At 45.0% G+C, this 22034-nt stretch overlaps 1 protein-coding gene across 1 annotated transcript in view; it reads left to right on the top strand.

Moving 5' to 3' along the window:
- Window positions 1-12417, top strand: part of TTBK1 (tau tubulin kinase 1) — a 66710-nt gene extending 54293 nt beyond the window's left edge. The window contains 3 exon segments of the mRNA XM_074310840.1: window positions 3544-3624; window positions 3626-5151; window positions 6735-12417. Of these exon segments, the coding sequence (XP_074166941.1) occupies window positions 3544-3624; window positions 3626-5151; window positions 6735-7164 (2037 nt within the window). The 3' untranslated portion in view covers window positions 7165-12417.
- The last annotated feature ends 9617 nt before the right edge of the window (window positions 12418-22034 follow it).

The following is a 22034-nucleotide window of genomic DNA, read 5'->3' as shown; positions in this document are numbered from 1 at the left end:
ATCTGGGTCCATTGGCAGAGATCCGGATGACTAGAAATGGCTCCAGACAGTGAGAGACCTTGGATCTTTTTAAACTAATAGGGTCTTTTACAGGTCTGTTTGACACAGCTTCTTTCTTTCTTTCTTTTTCTTTTCTGATTTGTTCTTTTCTTTTCTTCTTTTTTTAAATTCTTTCCCTTTTCTTCCTTCTATCCACATGAGGTATCATAACCTTACCTGTGAGTGCTCAGCCCAAAGGAATGTAAATTTTGATTGATTAGATAGGTAGGGTGAGTGTAAATAAATCAAAGTTCAAATATGACACCGAGTTTTTGACCTTGGGTGAAAGAGAGAAGGGTGGTGTTTTCACCAGAAACAGAAAAGTTGGGAATAGGATAAGGATTTGGTTTGTTGTTGTTGTTTTGGTGGGCAGTGGTAGGGGTAGATGGGAATGAGATAATGATTTCTGTTTCAGATATGCTGAATTTGAGATGGGTCATCTAGTTCAAGATATTCCAAAAGCAGCTGGGGATGCAAGATTGGAGCTCAAAAGAAAAATTAAGAGTAGATGTATAGATCTGGGAATCATTTGCAGAAAGATAATTGAATCCTTGGGAGCTGATGAGATCACCAAGAAAGATAGTATAGAATGGAAGGTTTTAACTGCGAGTCAGATAGATAGGCCCCATAGTCCTTAGGGTGGAGCAGCAAGGCAGATGGAAATGCTTCTTTGTTTATATCATTCCCATGATGAAAATTCTGTAGTTTCTGATGTTGGAGGAAGGGGGAGAAATAAAGCAAGAATAAGGAACATACTTTGAAATCATTTAGTCTGGCCCTGCCAAGGCAACTGCAGATGGTGATGAGCTGAAAGCTAGGTACAACTTCTCATTGCTTGAATTTTTTAAATTGATAATTTTGTATGGCCCATGAATGATGCTGTAAATATTCAAATAGCTCTTGGCAGAAAAAATAAAAAGGTTCCCCACTCCTGGGATAAAGGAAAAGAGAAGACAACCCAAGACAGGTCAGCTAAAGAGACTGAGGAGTAGGGGCAGACAGATAGTAGGGGAACTGGAAAAGAGTAATGTCGCCAAAACCTAGCAAGAAGGGAGCCTCCTTGTCTGGGGAGTTAGCATGAGCTAGATGAGTGGATAGAGGCCACAATCCTCGGGCACATTTGAAAGGCCCCCCAGAATCACCCCAGATATTCGTAAGAAGCCAGACCACAGAGCAGAATGTCCAGGAGTCCCAATCACTGCTAGCAGGGAAGGCAAGGCAAGATTTTCCCAGGCTTCTTCTCGTCCCAGTGGGGAGAGGGTGGACATGGCGCTTCCTTAGGAAGGTCATGAGAACAATATAGGACTGACTTTAGGTGTAGAATACGGCATACATCTTCAGACAAGGGCAGCATGCTGATTTGTTTTGCCTAACTGCATATTTATTATAACAGGATTCTGTTGGGGATGGAAAGGGAATATTCATTAGGAAGTAAAAGTTATTTTAAAAATAGCATCAATCAAACTTTTTGAAAGGAAAAGTGCTGTGCTAGGAGGTAGGAGATCCAGGTTATATGGATCCTGTATATGACTTTGTCATTGCCTTTTTTTTCTGGACATCAGTTTTTCCACCAGTACAATGGAGAATCCTCTCCAAACCTCCCTGGTAAGAGGAGTCATTTCGGAATTATGGCCATAATTTTAAGGGGGGGATGGGACACCATGGTCAGGAGCATTTCCCAGCTAATCACTGGGAATACAAAGAAAGACAAAAGACTAAACCCTGGGGATAAGAAAACAGAAATGACTCTGGTCTTGCCCTTAGGGAAATTCTCTTCCTGAAAGAAGATAACATGTATATATAGGAGATATACCAAAAATCTTGGTGCAGTTTTAAAGATTTTTTTATAGATAATAAAGCATTGAAGCTTTAGATTGCACCAAGACTTTTGGGACCGCCTGTAGAAGTAAAGCTAAGAGAGATAATAAGTAATTTTGGGATGGAAACTGGGGTAAGAAATATCAGGAAAAAATTCTTGTGGAAATTGGTTCCTGAACTGAGTGAGTTCTGAAATCTACTTTTAAATCTGCAGTCATGAGGAAGGCAGTCTTGAATAATGGAAAGGGGACTGGCCGTGGAGTCAGATATGAGTTTGAGAACTGACTAGACTATTTGATTGTGTGTCTTACGTTAGTGACTGCTCTTCTCCAGAACCTAGTTTCATCTATTATCTGAAAGGGTTAGACGATTGGGGGGTAGGGAACAATCTTTAAGATCCCCCTTAACTGACAGCTATGTGTCCTTCAGAAAGTGACTCAACCTTCTTGTGACTCAGTTTCTCCATCTACAAAATAGGATTAATTATGGCCTATCTACCCCACTTCACAAAGACTGTTGCTGGGAAATCACATTGGAAAATGATATATAAATATGAACCCTTATTATCATTTTCAAGGCAACCCATTCCACTTTCCTAATTAGGAAGTCTATATCCAATAAAAATTTTTTTTGCTGCAACATCCCCCCATTGCTGATAAAGAGGCCAACCAGATTGCATCTAATCCCTTTTTTCACATGATAGGTTTCCAAATGAATGAAGGCTACCCCAAGTCACTCTGTAAGTCTTCCTTTGCCCAGGTTAACTGTTTCCATTTCCTTCTTTGCCATAAACTGCCTTTCTGAGTTATTGGTCAGATCTAGTTATGCAATAGCTAAGCAGTCACCCTAATATTTAGATCCCCTTTGAATCCTAGACAGATGCTCCAGGGTTAGGGTTGCTAAGGTGGGAAACAGAGAAAGAATAAAAAGGAAAGAAAAAGAGGGAAAGGGAGGGAGGAGGAAAGGAGGGTATGAGAGAGAGAGAGACTAATCTTATCACTCAGCAAACATTTATTAAGTGACTTTTGTTATCTAGTCATTTTAGTCTTGCCTAACTCTTCCTGATCTCACAGGGGTTTTCTTGGCAGAGATACTGGAGTGGTTTGCCATTTCCTTCTCCAGTTTATTTTACAGATGAGGAAACTGAGGCAGACAGAGTCAAGTAACTTACCCAGGTTTGCACATTAAGTGTCTGGGGTCAGATTGAACTCTGGAAAATGTCTTCTTGACTGCAGCTTGGTGTTCTAATCACTTGATGATCACCCAGATGCCCTAATTAAGCACCTGCTTTTTGCCAATCTGTCAGTCTTTTTCCTAGAGTCTAGATATATAGTAATAATGTCATAGTGTCTGGCATATAGTAATAATAAAAGCTAACAATGACATTGTATTAGGTTTACATTTACTGTCTCGTTTGAGCCTTACAACAAGTTTGGGAAGAAGGTGCTATTATTATCTTCATTTTATAGATTAAGTACATAAGGACTGTATACATGATTTAGATTGATTCCTCTGACTAGGGTGGGAACAGTGTAAATGTGGCCCAACGGAGACATAGATGATTATGGCTTTCTCCTGGTCCTTAAGTGGAGGCAGGTCTTGGGAGGTCCATTGCTGGGATACTTTGGGTGGGTGGAAGAACGGAATTCTCATAACTCATCTAGTCCTCCCTGAATCCAATTGCAGGTGTTCTCAATGTCTTCACCTTTTGAGGTGAATGGCCTCCCTAGGGCTGTGCCCCTGAGCCTGCCCTACCAGGACTTCAAGAAAGGACCTGTCTGATTACAGGGAGCGTGCTCGCCTCCTGCATAGGATCCGGACAGTAGACTTCTCCCATGTTGTCCTCAGCACCCCTTGTCAGTCTGTGCCAGCTTCCATCCAGCAAGAGGTCAACGGAAAAGGCCAGGAAGAGGATAATGAGGAAGAGGAGGAAGAAGAAGAGGAGGAAGAAGAGGAAGAGGAGGAAGAGGAAGAAGAGGAAGAGGAAGAAGAGGAAGAGGAAGAAGAAGCAGCTTTGGGACAGGTGCTAGGGCTGAGAAGTGATTCCAGCAGTGAAGTGAGTGAGAAGAGTACAGATAGGAGCCAAGAAGGAGCCCCATCCACATTACTTGCTGATGACCAGAAAGAATCTAAGGGTAGGGCATCTATGGCTGATGGGGACCTAGAGCCAGAGGAGGGGTCCAAGACATTGGTGCTCTTCTCCCCAGGTGACATGAAGAAGTCACCTGTCACCACTGACCTGGCTCCTGACCCTGACCTCGGCACCCTGGCTGCCCTGACCCCACAGAATGAGCGGCCCCACCCCACAGGGAGCCAACTGGATGTGTCTGAGCCAGGGACACTGTCCTCTGTCCTCAAGTCTGAACAGAAGCCCCCTGGGGCTGGTACTGGGGTGGGACCAGCTGTAGGACCAGGGGGTGTTGTGGCGGCTGCCTCCTCACCCTTCACCAAAGTTGAGAGGACCTTTGTGCACATTGCTGAGAAAACCCATCTCAATGTTATGTCTTCCGGTGGGCAGTCCCTTCGGCCTGAGGAAGCCACCCTTGGCAATGGAGGGCTGGGCCCAGAGGCCACCCTGGAGAAGGGTATTGCTGAGGAGAAGCCCTCTGTTCCCTTAGAAAATGGCAGTATTCTTTCTGGGCCGGATGGAGTAGAGACAGAGAGCTGTGCCCTATCGGTACTACCTGGGGATACGCCCTCAGAAGTGGCTGGAGACACTCTGCCCAATGGCCTTGCCCCCACCAATGGGCAGCCTTCCACCATCCCAACTGAGCCTACTCTGTATTCAGAGCCTGGGGTCCCAGAGAAGACAGTCCCTGTGGCCCCGGGATCCCAGGCTCTCCTTGGCTCCCGACCCCGGAGCCGTATCCCCATCCTCCTCTCTGAGGAGGACACAGGCTCTGAGCTGTCAGCCTCAGTCTCGGCCAAAGAACGGTGGTGTAAGCGGACACGGCAGCCTGACCTCGCCCGCCTGGTGATGGAGAAGAGGCAGGGCCGCCTCCTGTTGCGGCTTGCCTCTGGAGCCTCATCCTCAGCTTCATCCAGTGAGGAACGGCGTCGGGCCTCGGAGACGCTGTCTGGCACGGGATCCGAGGAGGATACCCATGACTCAGATGACTCGGCCCCCAGGAAGGTGGAACGGGCTGTGGGCACGAGGAGCCGAATCCCTCGGCCTGTCAGTGTCAGGACACCCACCCCAGTACAACTCAAAAGCGGGGGGAGTCCCCAAAGGACGCAACACCCTGGTGCCCCCAACAGCATGGTCTCATCGCCAGACACAGCCATCACCAGCAGGTGAGATACTTTGGGATAAATGGTGCAGGGGCAGATAGTGCCATTCCTCATCCCTCCCTCTTGCAGGTGCAGTGCCCACAAGTGCAGGGCTATGTGAAGGAGCTGATCTCAGGCTTTAGGACTCATTAAATCTTTCCAGGACCCATCTCTCTTTTGGGGCCTGTCCAAGGGACCTTTGCCATTTGTTTTCAGTATTTTAACCTTTATCCTAAATCTTCATCAAACATTGATTGAGTCCCTCAGCTTCCTGGGCCCTGAGCCTGGCTTCAGAGTACAAAAATTAGCTGTCTCCAGTCCTTAATTACCTTCCCCCCTTCCCATAGTTGGAATCCAGCACCCACTTCCTTTTTACTTTCTAACTCCCAGCCAAAGAGTGCATTTTCCAGGGGGTTAGTTATAAGAAAAAAAGGAATATACCAATTCAGAGTTGATACTACCAAGTGAGATAATTAGAAGTTCAAGTGGATTGTATTCTACTTCTAAGTTACTCTAAGTTTCCTGAGAACTAACTTTGCTTATGAGTCTCTTACGGCCTGGGTGCTCTTTTCCCTTGTGCCCCCCAAAAAAGAATGGCTTCTCTGGCCCCAGAATTTCTTGCCACCCTCAAGCCAATTTGGGATCACCTATCTGGGCATTCTGAAACTATCTCATTAGTCCATCTTAGTATTGCAGGTCATGACCAAACAGTCAGGAAGCATTGGAGAAAAGAAGGGAAGGAGAGGAGGCCTTTGACATTTGATCCATATTATTCCCTCTGGAATCACAGGCTAATTAGATTCCCTCCAATCAAGGGAAAGACAAGGAAATAAAGCAAAGTAAGAAATCACCTAGAAGTAGAGAACAGCACTAACCAAGTTATCAATAAGCATTTATTAGGTACCTACTAAATGCCAAAATGCTGGGGCTACAGAGGCAAAAAAGGAACCACACCCTGTCCTCAAGGGGCTTGCACCCTGTGGGAGAAGACAATTAGATTCCTCTCAAAATAAACCGAGATGAGCCCCTCCATCCCCTTGGAGGAATCCATGGAGTGAGCCATGAGGATTCAGGATATATTGATGGAATGACTCACCAGGATGCCGGGCCTTAGGGTAGTGTCCAGTGACTTCAGGTCATGACTGAGCCCTCCCCAAATGGAAAAAGAGCAAGTTCAGATTATCCTGGGGCACACACTCTATCACCCTAATGTCCTTCCTAATAATGCCCCATCAGGTGCCCCCAGTGGGAACACCCTTACCTGGGTGTTTTATTAGCTTCTGAGCCCAGCATGTTCCAGGTGGCCTGGATCATGGAAAGAGAAGCTCAGGGAATAGAGGCAAGAATGGGTACGGTTCTACTGTCCAAAGACCAGAATAACGGAGTTTTACAGAGCATGGATGTGATAGAAAAATGTAACAGGATATAGCAGGAGTGGAAGCACAGCCATTTCTCCCCTAGAAAAGAAAAGATGAGACTACATGGTCCCTGAGATACCTTTCAATGCAAAAGTCTGAGAATTGTATGTGAAATATCACCCCTTTCTCCGTTTCCTGGCATATGCCAAAGATGCTCACTTTCCTGCTCTTCCCTCTGTCTCCTAACAGGCTCCAGCTCCAGAGATCCCCTGGGCCTCCAGCCACCACTGACCTCCGCGCCAAACAACCTCCTGCCCACTCAAGCCCTGGCTCAGCCCCGAGCCGAGCCAGTCCCCGCCGCCCCAGCCACATCCCCCCCTCCCGTGGCCCAGTCCTCCCTTCTGCCAGACATCTCAGTGCTTCCCCAAGGAGCCAGTCTCTGACCCGGAGAGAGAGTCCCTCTCCCTCCCACCAGGCGAGGCCGGGCGGCACCCTCCCTCGGGGAGCGCCCCTGGCCAGGGCCCAGCCTCAGACTCTGGGGCCTGGGCAGCCTGAAGGGCCCCCCTCTCCAGGGGGCTCCAAGAAAGGACCCAGAGGGAAACTCCAGACTTACAGCCCGGCAACCAAAGGCAGAGCGGGGGCCTCCGGGGCCTCAGAGGGCAAAACCGGGGCCAGATAATGATGCCTAGCTCTCAATCCGGTACGGCGGGGCACCCCCACCCTCCCCCCACCTTGGCCGGTGACACTGGAGCAACCCCCCAGCACAGCCTTACATGCCAGATATTTGAGCAGCCCACCAACTCCCCCCCAGCACCCACATGCAGGCACGCATCCACGCACACACATACATTGTCGGCACCTTTTAGGTAAGCCCCATTCCTTTGGTGAGCCGCCAAGAGCCCTCGCTTCCTGGGCAAAAGGAGGCCTGTGGGGGCACGGCTCCTCCTCCTTCCCTGGTTGCCTTCTACCTTCCTCAGATCCTTGCTGCCCCTGGGCACCTGGGCTGGGCCGAGGAGTAAGCTCCCGGCTCCTCTGCTGCTCTAGTGGCAGTCAGGAGCAGAGGGGAGCCTGCTGGGCGCACTGGTCTTGGGACCACCCAGGAGTTTTGGGTGGCAAGGGGTCAGCCACACGAATTCCAGGTCCCCAGTTTTTTCATAGACCCTGACATCCCCGAGGCCTCCCCTTCATTCATCCCCAGCCATGGCTTCACTCTCCATCTCTCTGTCCCTGGTGGGGATCTCTTCTCGCTCCACAGATGCTCTCCCCTGGCTTTCTCTTTGCTAACCTCCTCATTCCCTGGAAGGCTTCAAGTCCCAGCAGTGAGAATTCCCTCTTCAAGGGGGCCAGGCCCCACGCCTCTTAGGGGCCAGTCCAGTCTGCACACCTTTTCCCCCAGGAAGGAGGGAGCAGGACTGATGGGCTCCCCTGGGTGTCTGAGAGTGATTGGGGCTGGGAAGAAAAAGGAAGTGAGAAAGCAGGGTGGGGGGAGAGAAGACCCAGCTACTGCTCCATGTCTGTTAAAAGTGGCTCTGAAGAGGCAGGGGGTTTGCTCTGGATAATGCCATATCCTCCCTCAGTAGGACTCTGCCCCATCCCTGCCCCTGCAAGAATAAGGGGGCTTCATTAGCACCTGCCTCTGCAGTCAGAAGCTAGGCAGCTCCCCAGGAGAAGCCACCAGATTGTGCCCTGGCTCTGGGGGTGAGTACTTCAGGCTGGCATGGGCCCTTAAAAAAGATTTAAATCCTTCCTGCGGTCACCTAGTCCAGTGCTCAGAACTGACCCTCAATCCAGTGGTCTGACTTTAACCCTTTCCTCGCCCCATACACAGCGTAGCTGACAGAGCTGTACACGGTGTGTTTCATTAGGTTACATATCGCCCAGAAACTTTTAAAAGATGAATGTTTATCAAATATACAATCATAAAAGCCATTTTTATTGATCAAATAAGCTTAAAAAACCCTTAAAACCTACTTTAATTTTTAAAAATTAACAAATTTTATTTAAAAATTAAAATTAAAAGGAGGCAAAAAATATCAAGTTTTATGGCATTAGGATGTACCTGGACACTAAAATTTAAGCTAATTTTAAAAATTTACAATTAAACTTTATTTTAAAATTTAAAAAGTCAGAAAATACCATTAAAAATATTAGGGTATGCCTAATGGACAGCTCTCTCTCTGTCTGCCTTCAGTGGAGAGGGAAAAGTACTGCTTCCTGTACTGTCTATATTAACTCTTAGATTTGAAGACTACCCAATTTAACATGCACTTGTTAAAGCACCTCCTAGGTACAAGTCAAGAAAGCCTAGGTTCCACTCTATCCTCCGATCCATCTGGCTGGGCGGCCCTGGCCAAGTCATCTTGTCCATTCTCTGTGTTCTAGGAGACTTTCTAAAGACTAACGTAGCTGGGTATTGGTAGCAGGAGTTCCTGACCTTGAGTTTCTGCAGGTGTAGAGAACATGTATGTATATTTATGCATATATATGTATATACACATGAATATACACACCCATATATTACGTGTCTGCGGGTGGGAGGCAGCAGTGAGGTAGAGTGGTGAGCAGGGTTCTCTCAGTTGTCCAAATCATGCTCACGCCTTTAATTTTTCAGAACTGATGGATGCTCTGATGATGAGGTGAAAGGGAAGAATCTAGCCAAATTTTGATAATATTTCAGTAAGTCATTCAACAAACACTTACTAAGTGCCTCCTTGGTGCCCAGCACTCTACTAAGGACTCTGAGGGCATGACAAGTAGCTCACCAATGCTCCTCTTCTCTCCTGTCCACAGGTCTGGAGAGAGGGCACACTGTACCCAGCAGGCCTGCCCAGACCCTCCCCCACCCCTCTGCTTGTTCCAGGAAGGCCATCCTGCCCCTCAAGCCTGGTGCCATTTTCTCTGCCTCAAACCCAGTGCTAGAGACAGAAGAGACTGGACGGGGGGGGGGCACCTTCCCAGGCACCCTTCCCCACTTCCCGAGGGAGCTGTCCATAGAGAGCGCAGGGGCAGGAGAAGGTCAAGACTGGCCTTCCTCTTCTCCTCTGCCCTCACCAGGCGGGCAGGAGTAGCTCTTTTGAAGAGCTGAGGGTCCCATCAGTCCCCAGGCTGGCCTGATCGTGGACCTGATCACATCCTCTCACTCCTGGCTTTCTGCTCCCCCTGTGCCCTGAATGCCAGGGAGGCCCCCAGATGCCACAAAGAGAGCTAATCCCTAATCCAACCCCACCCTGCCCCTGGAGAGAGAACAGGGAAGTCGGCTTTCCCCCCACTTAGACAGGTCTGGTCCAACCGGGGCTACCTCATCCTGTCCTAGTTAGTGCATGAGGTGTCTCAGGGCAGGGATCTTACCTTCAGCTGGCGGGAAATTCCAGGCAAAAAGAAGGTAACCTCCTCTTCTCTCCTGCCATGCTCCTTTCCCCCACCCCGCTCTTCCTCCTTACATCCAGCCTGTAGTACTGTTCAGACAATCCACTGAATGGGGCAGGTGCTTTGGGGAAGAGAGGAGAGGGGCTCCCTGCCAGGCCTCTGCTCCAAAATCAAGACTGAGAAAGGGGGAGTGCTGTGGAGGTTCCCAAACCCCCTTTCCTCTCTCCCCAAGTGTGCCCCATCCTGGTCTTGGAAGAATAGTATTATGAGCTCTGTGAGCCAGGGTCAAGGTCAAGGCAGGATGCTGGTATTGTATCTCATCTTCAAGAGAGAAATGCAGAAGCCCCGGGGACCCCCACGTCTTCTTTCCTTGAAAGAAGGAATAGTGTAGGAGAGAAGGCAAACCCAGGCTTTCCCTCCCTCCAGGGATGGAACTTTCTAATATTCTGGTCCATCTGTACTAGAGAACCCTGACAGCCAGAGAAAGGCTGGGGAGTCAGGTTCTCTTGTCCTTCCCCAGCAGAAATGGTCATCTTCCAGGAGTGGTTTTTTCTTAAATTTTTCCTTCTTGGAGATCCCTGTCTCCTTCTTGTCCTTCCTTCTTGTTTGCTTGCCCTGTTTTCGGCAAGTGACCCCTGCCCCATACCCTCGGCCCTACCCTCAGACTGTGGGAGAGAAAAGGCCTGGGAGGAAGGATGCTCCAAGGAGCTGTTAGCTAGACCATCTTGGCTGGTTTTGTCATTCCGGTGGGTCTGAGCACCAGGCCTGGCACCAGGGGCAGGGAGGAAGTGGTGGGCAGGACCACCCGAAACACCAAGTTGGTGCCAATTTAGGTCTATAAAAGAGGCCTGTGCATCTTCGGAGCCCGGGGGGAGCTCAGATTTAAGAAGAGGATCGAGAGGAGGTATAGGTGGCCACAGCTTCCACATCAGCCATCAGTAATCAGCCATTTTTAAAGGGACTACAACCAATTTGGCAAGTATTTGGCCCAGTACCTGTATATTAGATACCCTTGGGTAAGGTAACATCCTGGTCAGCCCATTCCCTGGGATGTAGATGAAGGAACCTTGGGAAGGTCACCTTAACCTGCCTTTTAGAGGGGCATTTCTATCCCAGTCTGAGGCAGAATAATCCTAATGAAAAATGTGGCTGATCCAGGACACTCAGGAATCTCCCTCCCTCCTCCCCAATGATCTTCCCACCCAGTGCCCAGCCTGGTCCCAATACCTTTCTAGATTGGTGAATAGGGAGCATGACCCGAGTACCATGGCACAAAGAATTATGTCAGGCCTAGGGCTTTGGCAGAGGGAGGGGTAGTGCCAACCCCCCTCTCACATACGCTTAAAGCATCTCTGATTGACAATCCAAAAGTCTTAGAGGGGTAGGGTTATGACCTCCTCTGCTGCCACCTCAAATATGAATGTAAGGTCCACCTTGGGGCCAAAGTCTACATAGATCAGATTCTTAAAGGAAGAGAGGAAGAGCCTGAGAGAGCCCTAAGATACCTGCTGACTTCCTTCACCTGGAATGTGAACTGTCAGATATACCCAAGTCTTTTAGGGGTGGAAGGGAATGGGAGATGAGAAACTCAAGCATCCTTAGCACTCTATCCCTCCCACTGACCTCAGGTTTCAGCAACACAGAATGTCACAAGGAGCATGAGGGAAGGGATCAGGGGGCTGCTTTTGGCCATCATTTCCCACTTGCCCTCTCCCTCCTCCACCAGGATCCAGAGCAAACATTTCTGTCTCCCTTTTTCAAAAAACCCAGCAGAGCCCTGACTACTGCTTCTCCCCAGGTATCTCTCTACGCCCCCAATACACGTATCCTGACAAGGTTGGTCTAATCAGTACCTATCCCCTCCTTCCCTGGTACTCCTCCCTCCCAATGAGGTCTCCCCAGTTCAGAGTCCCTCTGTCCCCTTTCCTTCATCACACATATGCCTTTCAGAAGGAAGAGCAAGCCTGCTTTAAACTCAGAAATGGGATTTCCTCTTCAAGTCCCCTCCTCCCCAGAAAAGAAGGGACCCCTCACCAACACCCACCTGGGCCCGGCTGGCCCCACCATGCACCTAGGGGATGGTAGATTGTGTGGCCAGACAACTCTGCCGACATTCAAAGGATGGGTCTCTAGCCTAAAGCCCCCCACTCCAAGGGGAGGTGGGTCCAGATAGGCTCCCGGGCCCTTCTCAGCCACCACTGTTTAGGGATGTGTTGGATCTGGGAGAAGGTTTAGCCACCCTCCTCCAGTCTCTACGTTCTGCTGAAGAAGCCACGGAAGAATGTTTACATGCCAAACAGAATGTAACAGTTCCCCAACACACACACACACACACACACACACACACACACACACACACACACTCACACTGCCTACAGTCATTGCATGGCCTCTGTCCCACCTGCCTGGCCCTGCCCTGCCCTACCCTGCCCCTGGCCTTGGAACGCCAACATGGCCCATGCCCGTCCCAGCATAGCCCCACTCCAACCCACCCCAAGCCACTGTCATAACTAGATCGGGTCTTGGAAGGGAAGTAGCCATGCCATTAAAGCCTGTTGACCTTTTAGCTGGCCTGGACTCTCCTTCCCTGCAGGGGAACTGCTGAAGGGACCCTGGGCAGTCCTCCCTGCTTTCATTGCACTCTCAGAATCGAGTTGGAAGAGGGCTATCTGTGGAGGGGGGTGGGAGGTAAGGGCATCTACTTGGGACAAAGATGGGCAAAGGAGGCACATGCCCCAGGGTCTATTCTTTATCTGCTCCAGAACCCAACTAGATGACTATAAAGTGCCCACAAGTTTTGGGCCCTAGGATGGGGGAGGGAAGACAGTGAAGAGGTGAAAGGCTAGAGGTAAATTTGCTACCTTAATGTGTGCTTCCCTATTTCTTTCCTTTTAAAAAATAATCTCAACTTTGATTTATTTCATCAGCATAAGGAACTCCCCATGTGGAAATCCACTTCCCAATTCATCCATAATTTATAGTTCCTGGAGAATTATTGGGAATGGGATAAGTGGAGGGAGCACCTCTCTACTAAGATGATTATTGATCTGTCATTCTCCAATTCATCTGAATCTTTCCTTTACTTCTGCATGTTCTTAGTTTGTGCCACATTTCCAAGTAAGGGATATCCTCCTTGCTGTGTGCAGCCAGACTTCTTTTCAGGTGAACTAAATGTATTTCTTTCAGACTACAAGGGAGCCTCTATTCAAAGATAGGACAGTTTAGTGGGGCAGCTAGGGGAGTGTAGAGGATAGAGTACTGGACCTGATGTTAGGAACATCTAAGTTCAGACTGGACCTCAGATACTTACTATCTGTGTGGCTCTGAGCAAATCACCTAATCTATAGCTGCACTCCTCCTAACTCTGCCTTTATGACTGTCTAGACTTCAATCCTGTCTCTTCTCAGCCTTCAAAATAGTATTCCAAAATGGCCATATCCTTTTATGTGGTCCCCTCTGGGGTCTCCACCTTCTACATCCATTCCCTTGCTTAGTCGAGGTCCCGCCTGCATCTCTTCCATTCCTTCTGTGTCCCTTGTAAGGTGTGGTGACCAGACCTGCACGTAGAGTCTATGCAATCAGGCCGGTACATAGGGGTCCTCCTGGCCCAGGACTTGTACCTCCACACTCAGTACCTATATCTCTCTTGATAGTGCCTCCCTCTGTCCCCCACCCCCAGGCCTCCTTGTTCCCAAAGGGTTGGGAGAACCCAACTCCATCGTACTCTCAGGAATCACAAGGCCCACTAACCAGACACAGCTACTCCCAGGATTAAGACTGGGCTTGATTCCCCTGACGAAGTCATTTGAATGGGAAGAGAAGCAGGAATGGGTACTGAAAGAAGCACCCTCTGTCTTCAAACTTCACGACTTCAGGAGTATTAGTTTTTTTGCTCTGAACTCATTCATGGTGAGAGTCTGCCCCATTACTTACAGGCCATCTTTCCTTCCCTCTATTCCCCTCCCCAGCAGTCCATCTCTCTTCTATTCCCATATCACTAAGGAACTGGAGATACTGAGGCACAGGCAATCAGAACTGGGATACTCTGAGCAAGGTACATCCTTGTCTTCTGGAAGCACTCAGTCTTCATTGGAACATATGCGACATACACACACACACACACACACACACACACACACACATACATGCACACACACTGCTGATACTAATAAAAGCTAGCATTTGTATAGCGCTTTATGTTTGCAAAGTATTTAACATGTTAACTTATTTGATACCTACCTGTTATGGAGAGCAAAACTTTCTGGCATTAAAAATATGTACATTTATGGAAGTAATATAAAATGTGTTCCTTGTTATACATAGAATTTTGCTTACCTTCCCTAGGTTTTGCTCTGAGAGGTTATGTGATGAGTGAGACTGGACTTGGGCTGCTACATATGACAAAAAGGAAACCCAGAGAAATACCCCTCCTCTCCGCCTCCTTCCATCTTCTCTCCCTCTCCCTCCTTCTCTTTGCTCTTTTTTGCCTTCCTTTCTCCTTATTTCTCTTCCCTTTTATCCTTCTTTCCCCTTTTCCCCAAATCATCTCCTCTTCCTTTATCTCTTCCTCTTTCTCTGTCCATCCCTCCCCTCTCTCTTTTTTCTCTCTCCTTCTCTCCTCTTTCTCCTTCCCTCTTTTCCCCAATTCCTCTGAGCCTACTGAGCCTACACAAAAGGGAGGAAACTACAAAGAAGAGCACTAGGGAGAAGTTCAAAAGAGATCAAAGTGTGTAGGAAAGATTTACTTGCAGCTATCAGCAGCTTGAAATAGCAGCAGGACCTTCCCACCAGACTCCTACCTGCTCTTGCCAGGTAAGTTGCTACTGCTATTCCCCACAAGACTGGATGGACCAGATACTATACCCAGAATCTTTCTAACCAGGTAGGGCTCCAGGGTGGATAGAGATGGCCAAGGGATAGAATGGGCGGTGAGAATCAAGGACTATCTAGGTAGCTGGAGCCAGATGAGCTTATAAATTGGGGAGGAATACCTGCTTAAAGGATTTAGACCAGTCTTTCATTCAGCCCAGGTCCAGACCAGACCCATTTCCAAACCTAGGGACTCCTTTCATGGTTCTGTGATCAGAGGGCCTACTTTTTACACTTTATATTCTCCTTCATCCCTGTTTCTGATTATCATATCATTAACTTCTCTATCATCACCACCTTCAACTTTCCATTTATAACTGTCATCTCTTAAATCACAGAGATTATTGTTTGTCCTTAGTTCCTAAAGAAGATCATGATATCAGGGAGAAGATGCCATGACATGCAAGTGAATTGAATTTAAGTGAGGGAGGGCTGCATCCTCATTATTCCTTCCCCTCACAATTCTCTTGCCACTATCACTATCTTCTCTATTTATCTGTTACCATCATTATTGCCATCATCATCCTCATAAGTATCCCCCTTATCTTTCCTATCAGCATCCCCATTCCTAACAATCCATCGGCCATTTGCCCATTTGCCCATCCTTATTGTCACTACTCCCATCATCAAAATCTCCAATTTCCATTCCCATCCTCATTCCCACGTCTTCTATCCCATTGCCCCTATAATTCCATCCAATTTCTCAACCTCATTATCATTATTCCTGCAACCATACGCATCATGTACAAGGAGAATAGCCTCAAGAACTTGGTTAACCTTGGGTGGAATCAAGAGTGTTCTTTCTTTAAAAAAAATCTTAATCTTTATCCAACAATTACTCCAAAGATTTAGCACCCCTGTGCTGCCATTATTCTTCACTAAGGCTTTTTCTCTTTGTCTCACAAGTCAGAGGTTGTATTTTTGTCAATAGAATTTCATTAATGCTGAAGGGAAAGCCAGCCAAACAAAAGCAGACCTATAGATACAACATTGATAAATTATGGAACACAGGAATTTTGTCTTAGGTATGATGGTGATAATAATTTCTCATTTCTCAGCCTGTTTTATGACAAGGCTAGCAGCCAAGTTTCTTCCTCATTCTCCCCCCCCACCCCCCACCCCCCGCTGGGGTTAAGTGACTTGCCCAGGGTCGCACAGCTAGGAAGTGTTAAGTGTCTGAGATCAAATTTGAACTCGGGTCCTCCTGAATTCAGAGCTGGTGCTCTATCCACTGCGCCACCTAGCTGCCCTCTCATTCTCATTCTAAAGCTAGTGAATCTTCTGTTCCTTTCTATCAGTTTCTAGGGTCAGGACTTACAAGCATCTAAAAGTCTTCTTCCACTGAAAGTCTGACCTACCCAAAGGGGAGAGAGGGTAAACATATTATATCTCATATCATTAAATCAGAAACATTAGGAAGAATCTTGCTAAGCTTAACTTTACATTTTACAACCACACAGACATATCATATATATATATATATATATGTATATATATATATATATATATATATATGATATGTCTGTGTGCACACACAGAGTACACTATACATATGTGTGTATATATATATATATATATATATATATATATATATATATATATATATATATATATATATATATATATATATTCTGTTTAATACAGAGTTAGAATTCCAAAGACTTTAATTCAAACCCCAGACTTGCTACTTATTTCCTAGTTGACCTGAGCAAGTTGCTTTTAACCTCTCTGACTGAGTCTAAAAGTTCCCTCATCTATAAAATGACTGAAGTCCTCTGGGGTTCCCTTGAGATTTGAGTTGTTTTTTAAGGATTTTGCTATGATTTGGAGCTGGGGTAGAGGAGGGAGGTGAAATGAGGCAATTTCTTCTGCACTGACCAGACCACATCTAGAGACTAATGTTCAGTTTTGAACACCATATTTTTGGTAGAATATTGACAACCTAAAGGATATCCAGAGGAAGACAGTAGGACAGTGAAAGAACAGGAGACTATGCTATGTAAAAGCTAGCATCCTATGATATGTTACCCAGATCTCTCCCTTACTCCCACCACTCCCTACATTATATTTATGACTATCTTTGTACAGGCCATATTCTCATGAGTCTAAATGTATGTCTCTTGAGCCATTTTTTTTGGGGGGGTTGTTTTATTATTTTTATTTTATTAAAGCTTTTTATTTATAAAACATATGCATGGGTAATTTTTCAACACTGACCCTTGCAAAACCTTCTGTTCCAAATTATCTCCTCCTTCCCCTCACTCCCTCCTCTAGATGGCAGATAGTTCAATACATGTTAAATATGTTAAAATATATGTTAAATCCAATATCTGTATTTTTTAAATGTTAATACCAATATTTATACAGCTATCTTGCTGCACAAGAAAAATCAGATCAAAAAGAGAAAAAACAGAAAACAAAATTCAAGCAAAAAACAACAGAAAAAGTAGAAATTCTATGTTGTGGTCCACACTCAGTTCCCACAGTCCTCTCTTTGGGTGTAGATGACTCTCTTTATCACTGAACAATTGGAATTGGTTTGAATCATCTTTGTCGAAGATATCCACTTCCATCAGAATACATCCTCATACAATATTGTTGCCATGTACAATGATCTCCTGGTTCTGCTCATTTCACTAAGCATAAGTTCATATAAGTCTCTGCAGGCCTTTCTGAAATCATCCTGCTGGCCATTTCTTGCAGAACAATAATATTCCATCACATTCATATACCACAACTTATTCAGCCATTCTCCAACTGATGGGTATCTGTTAATTTTCCAGTTTCTGGCCACTACAAAAAGGGCTGCCACAAACATTTTTGCACATGTGGATATAATCCCAGTAGAAACACTGCTGAGTCAAAGGTACCTGTGCATACACAGTTTGATAACTTTTTGGGCATAATTCCAGATTGCTCTCCAGAATGGTTGGATTCTTTCACACCTCCACCAACAATGCATCAGTGTCCCAGTTTTCCCATAGCCCCTCCAACATTCATCTTGAGCCATTTTTAATATTTGAATTCTCTAGAGTTTTGCTCACCTAACCATCTACTTTGACATACCTTTATCATCCATCTTGCTACTGATGCCTCTTGATCACCAGACTTCCCCAGACTATGCTCTGGGTTTCTTTATTCACCCTGCTTTGGAGATGTGAAGCATCTGGTAGGATCAGACAAAAAAAAACATGGCCCCACAACCTAGCAGACCCCAGACCATGCTTCATATTCCATCAGGTTCTTCCCCAGTCATCTCCTTGCTATACACCTTGCTGATTTGTGGGTACCACCCTCCTCTGCTCGTCACCCTTCCCTGCTTTCTACCTCTTTCTCTGGAAATGGTAATTAAATTAATATTGCCATTGTTTCTGAAAAGGGCTTGTCAATTAACTCCTACTTGGTGCCACTTATCATGCCAGTGATGTCTTAAACAAAAACTGGCCACCACTCCATTATACCTGTTACATTCACTAGAATGATAACTCCTTGAAGGGAAGGTACTGTCTGCTTTTGTTTGTGCTTAGCATAGTTCCTGGCACATTGTAAATGCTTATTAAATGCTATTCATCCAACTAACCATCCATTCCTTTAAAAACAGATGTTGTTAAGAGCTAAGGATACAATACAATTAAAAGGAAAGGCTGTCCCTTTCCCCAAGAAACTTACATTCTAAATAGAGAAGACAAGACATAAAAGAAAGCTAAAAAGGCATGTGGAAGAGGAAGAGGTATTAGGGAAAGAGCATGTTGGTCCAGGCTAGTCTGGGACTCTTCCTCAAAATGGAGGTTCTCAGGGGGAAAAAAATCTCAGCAATGGAAGTAGGGTCCCATAGAAGAAGTACAATAAGGCCAAATTGCTGAAAATAATCACTCCCTTGAGATGGCCACATTATCTGAATTTGTATTGCCTTTTCCATTGGGTTGGAACCCCATATTTTACAATTATCATATTTTACAAGGTTATAATTTCTAATACTATGAATTCAAATATCAACAGATTCATTATTCACATTCACTGGAATCTAGCTGTACTAGTAGACTTCAATGTCCCTCTCTCAAAGTCAGAGAAATATTATTCTCTTTTTGTTTAATATTCACTCTAATTCCTCTGATTTCCTTAGAGTAAGGAGAGTAAGTTTAAAATTTTTTTCAATAAATTATGCAAATAAGCATGATGTGAAAGAAAAAAACTTAACAATTTCAGCTGTCCAAAAGTAAAGGTAGCTATCAATAATAAGTAAATAAATATTAAATTAAATTAATATTAATTTCCCAGTCACTAGATATCTTCAAGTAGAGGTTGGACAGCCAGTTGTAGAGAGAATTCCAAAGTTTAAAATGTCATAAAACTCTGCATACCCTCTGACTCAGAGATGTCACTAATTCAAGGTGGCCAATAAAAAGAATAAAATATTATGCACACACACTGGTTTAGAGTTACTTTTTTATGTAGTTGAGTTCTCCTTGTTTTTCCGTAGGATGTCCTTAAGCCTACAAAAAAGCAATGTGTCTGTATTAATTATCTAGCAAGAGAGTTCCAAATTGGAACTTCACTTGAGTTACCAATATAGTAGACTATTACTCTTTTTCAGGAGTGAATGTGTGTGTGTGTGTGTGTGTGTGTGTGTGTGTGTGTGTGTGTGTGTGTGTAAGAGAGAGACAGAGGGAGAGACAGAGAGAGAAAGAGGGAAAGAGAGACAAAGAGAGAGCGACAGAGAGAGAGAAAGAGAGAGAGGAGAAAGAGTGAGGGCAGTAGAGGTAAAGGCAGAGACAAAGAAAGAGACAGAGAGACAGAGAAAGCGCTTTTCTCCTTCATGGCCTGGTCCAAAGTCAGTCTAGGAGATGAAGTGGAATATTGTTTAAAAGATTAAATCTACTATTTGTAGTGTGCTAATGAGACCACACTTTGGACAGCCCTCTTTCTAATCAGAATCTTCTGAATTTACAAGATGTAGGGACTTATCATATTGTGGCCACATAGTCTATTGTGCATAGAATAAAATGGAAAGGAAATATACCAAATACTCCTATATGGAAATATATGTTATCTCCTGGTGATTCTTTCAGATCTTTGGATATATATATATATATATATATATCCTAGGAGACTTCCTGGCCACACATATCAACAACTAGTGGTAAAGGAAGAAGGAAAGAGGCTATCTCCTATTTCAAGATTTTGGATTAGGATCAAGGGAAAGTAGGGAAGACAGTAAGGAAAATCAGTTTCTCTCATTTTACCAGTCAATAGCTGTAAATCTTCTTACCTCAAGTCTTTGGTTATCTCAACTCTCAGGATCAGAACCTCTTCCACAGTATTAATTCCTGGCTGTCTTGCTTTCTGGGCACTGTGGCTTCAGTGCATTGCTGGTCAAGTTTTCTGTGCTCCTTCATGTGTCCCCAGGGGCCAGCTGCTCACCCTAATGAGTCCAAGAAATCCAAGTTGGAGGTCAGCAGAAGGAAGAGAGGAAGCCAATCTTATACACCACAATATACACATTCTCATTTCTTCTCTCAGAGGACTTCTCTTTTGCCAGGACAAATTTACTGAGCTCCCCAGTGAAGGGATCCCAGAAGGGCAATAACCCTTTAAAGTGCCAGGGTCATCAGAAACTGCTCTGCCAGTCTTCTTCTCTCTCTGTTATCACCCTGCGTCCTGGGGCAAACACTGCAAAGGCAGAAAGAGGGCAGATAGAAGCACAAGTTACAGTAACAAAGAATGGGGAGGGAAGTGAGTGCCCATTGACTGGGGAGAATGAAAGAATAACAATAAATCATAGCCTATGACTATAATGAGATATTATTGTGCCTTAAAAATAATGATTACGAAAACTTCAGAGAAACTTGGTTAAGACTTAGATAAACTGTTTCAATTTTAAATGAATACAACTTGGAGAACAATTCACATGATGACCACTATAATATAAAATAATATTTATTTTATTTTGTCAAAAAAGGACATTTATTTATGAGGAAAGGTTACAGACAAAATGAAGAGGCAAAATAGGCATCAAGAATGGTAAATATGAAATAGATTTGGGAAAGCAATGGGATTAGTAAGGAAAGGAGTTTGGATGAAACCATTAAAGGCATATTGCATGAGACCTCATGCCATTGACTGGCAGGCTAAATCCATAGAGGAGTTTAACAGACTAACCAGAGTTAGTTATAATAAGGAGGAAAAAAAGCTATTAAAGAAAAGACACTATAAAGAGAGAATGAGACACTATAAGAGTTTAGTCTTGAAAAGGACTTTTCAAACAAAGCTTTTCATCATGAGCACATCTTTTAAGAGGGAAATATAGTTTTGGGGGTTTCTCAGGGAAGGAAGGGAAATAAAGTGGAAACAAGGTTGTATTTTGAGATATTGAGACTGCCTTGAAAATACTAACAAAAGCAGTCTGGGAAAGCCTGAGTTCCTATCATAAGTATCTTAAAAATGCTAATTGAGGCAGTATAGGTACATCATGATTGTCTTAACTATGGCAATAAAACAATCTGGGAATTTAAATTCCCAGGATGAGTCTTTTTAGCATTTCCTGAAAAAGAGAGAGAATAAGCGGATTTCTTCACTCTGATTTGCTAGAAAAATCTAAGAAAATAATAGTTAAAGACTTGAAAACTCTAATTAATACAGTGACCACTAGTGACTCCAGAGCATAAATGCTAAACATGTTTTGTCTTTAGGCAGGGAAGTGATAATTACAGGTGGATAAATGAAAAAGCATTTTTAAAAGTGCTTACTTTTTTGCCAAGCATTGTGCTAAGTGTTGGAGACACAATTGGAAAAAGTGTTACTTTCCTTGCTGTCCAGTTACTCATACACTAAATTAATCTGTAAGATGGATGGCAAGGCCCAGTGGCCATCAGTCTATGAGAATTGGGGTCTTTAGGATATAGAAGTAGGGAGAATATCAAGGCCAGATGGTCCTCTATTTGAGTTAGTCATTTTAATCTCATCCAAGACATGTGAAAGTGGTCCTGAAGGGTTCTGGGCATCCTGGTAAGGGGAGCATGGAGGAAAGAAAAGGGAAAGAGTATGTTTAGTGGTATCAGGTCTTCTCCAAACTCTGCCTTGGATGAACTATAAGATATCTGAGGCCAAGAGAATAGGAGTGGGAAGCAAGGAGGGGGAGAATATTCCTATTGGGAAGTAGGTCTTTCCATCAATTTAGCTGTTTGGGATGGATTCTGGGATCAAGGAAGGTGAGAGAAATAAGTGTGAGACCCAGGAATAAAGGTACTCCCAAATCTTGATAAGTGCAAAATTAGATATATATTACCAAAGAAAGTCAATATGCAAATTTGTTTC

This window comes from Sminthopsis crassicaudata, chromosome 4 (assembly GCF_048593235.1).
Source record: "Sminthopsis crassicaudata isolate SCR6 chromosome 4, ASM4859323v1, whole genome shotgun sequence".
NCBI lineage: Eukaryota > Metazoa > Chordata > Mammalia > Dasyuromorphia > Dasyuridae > Sminthopsis > Sminthopsis crassicaudata.
This window is presented reverse-complemented; position numbering and strand designations above follow the sequence as displayed.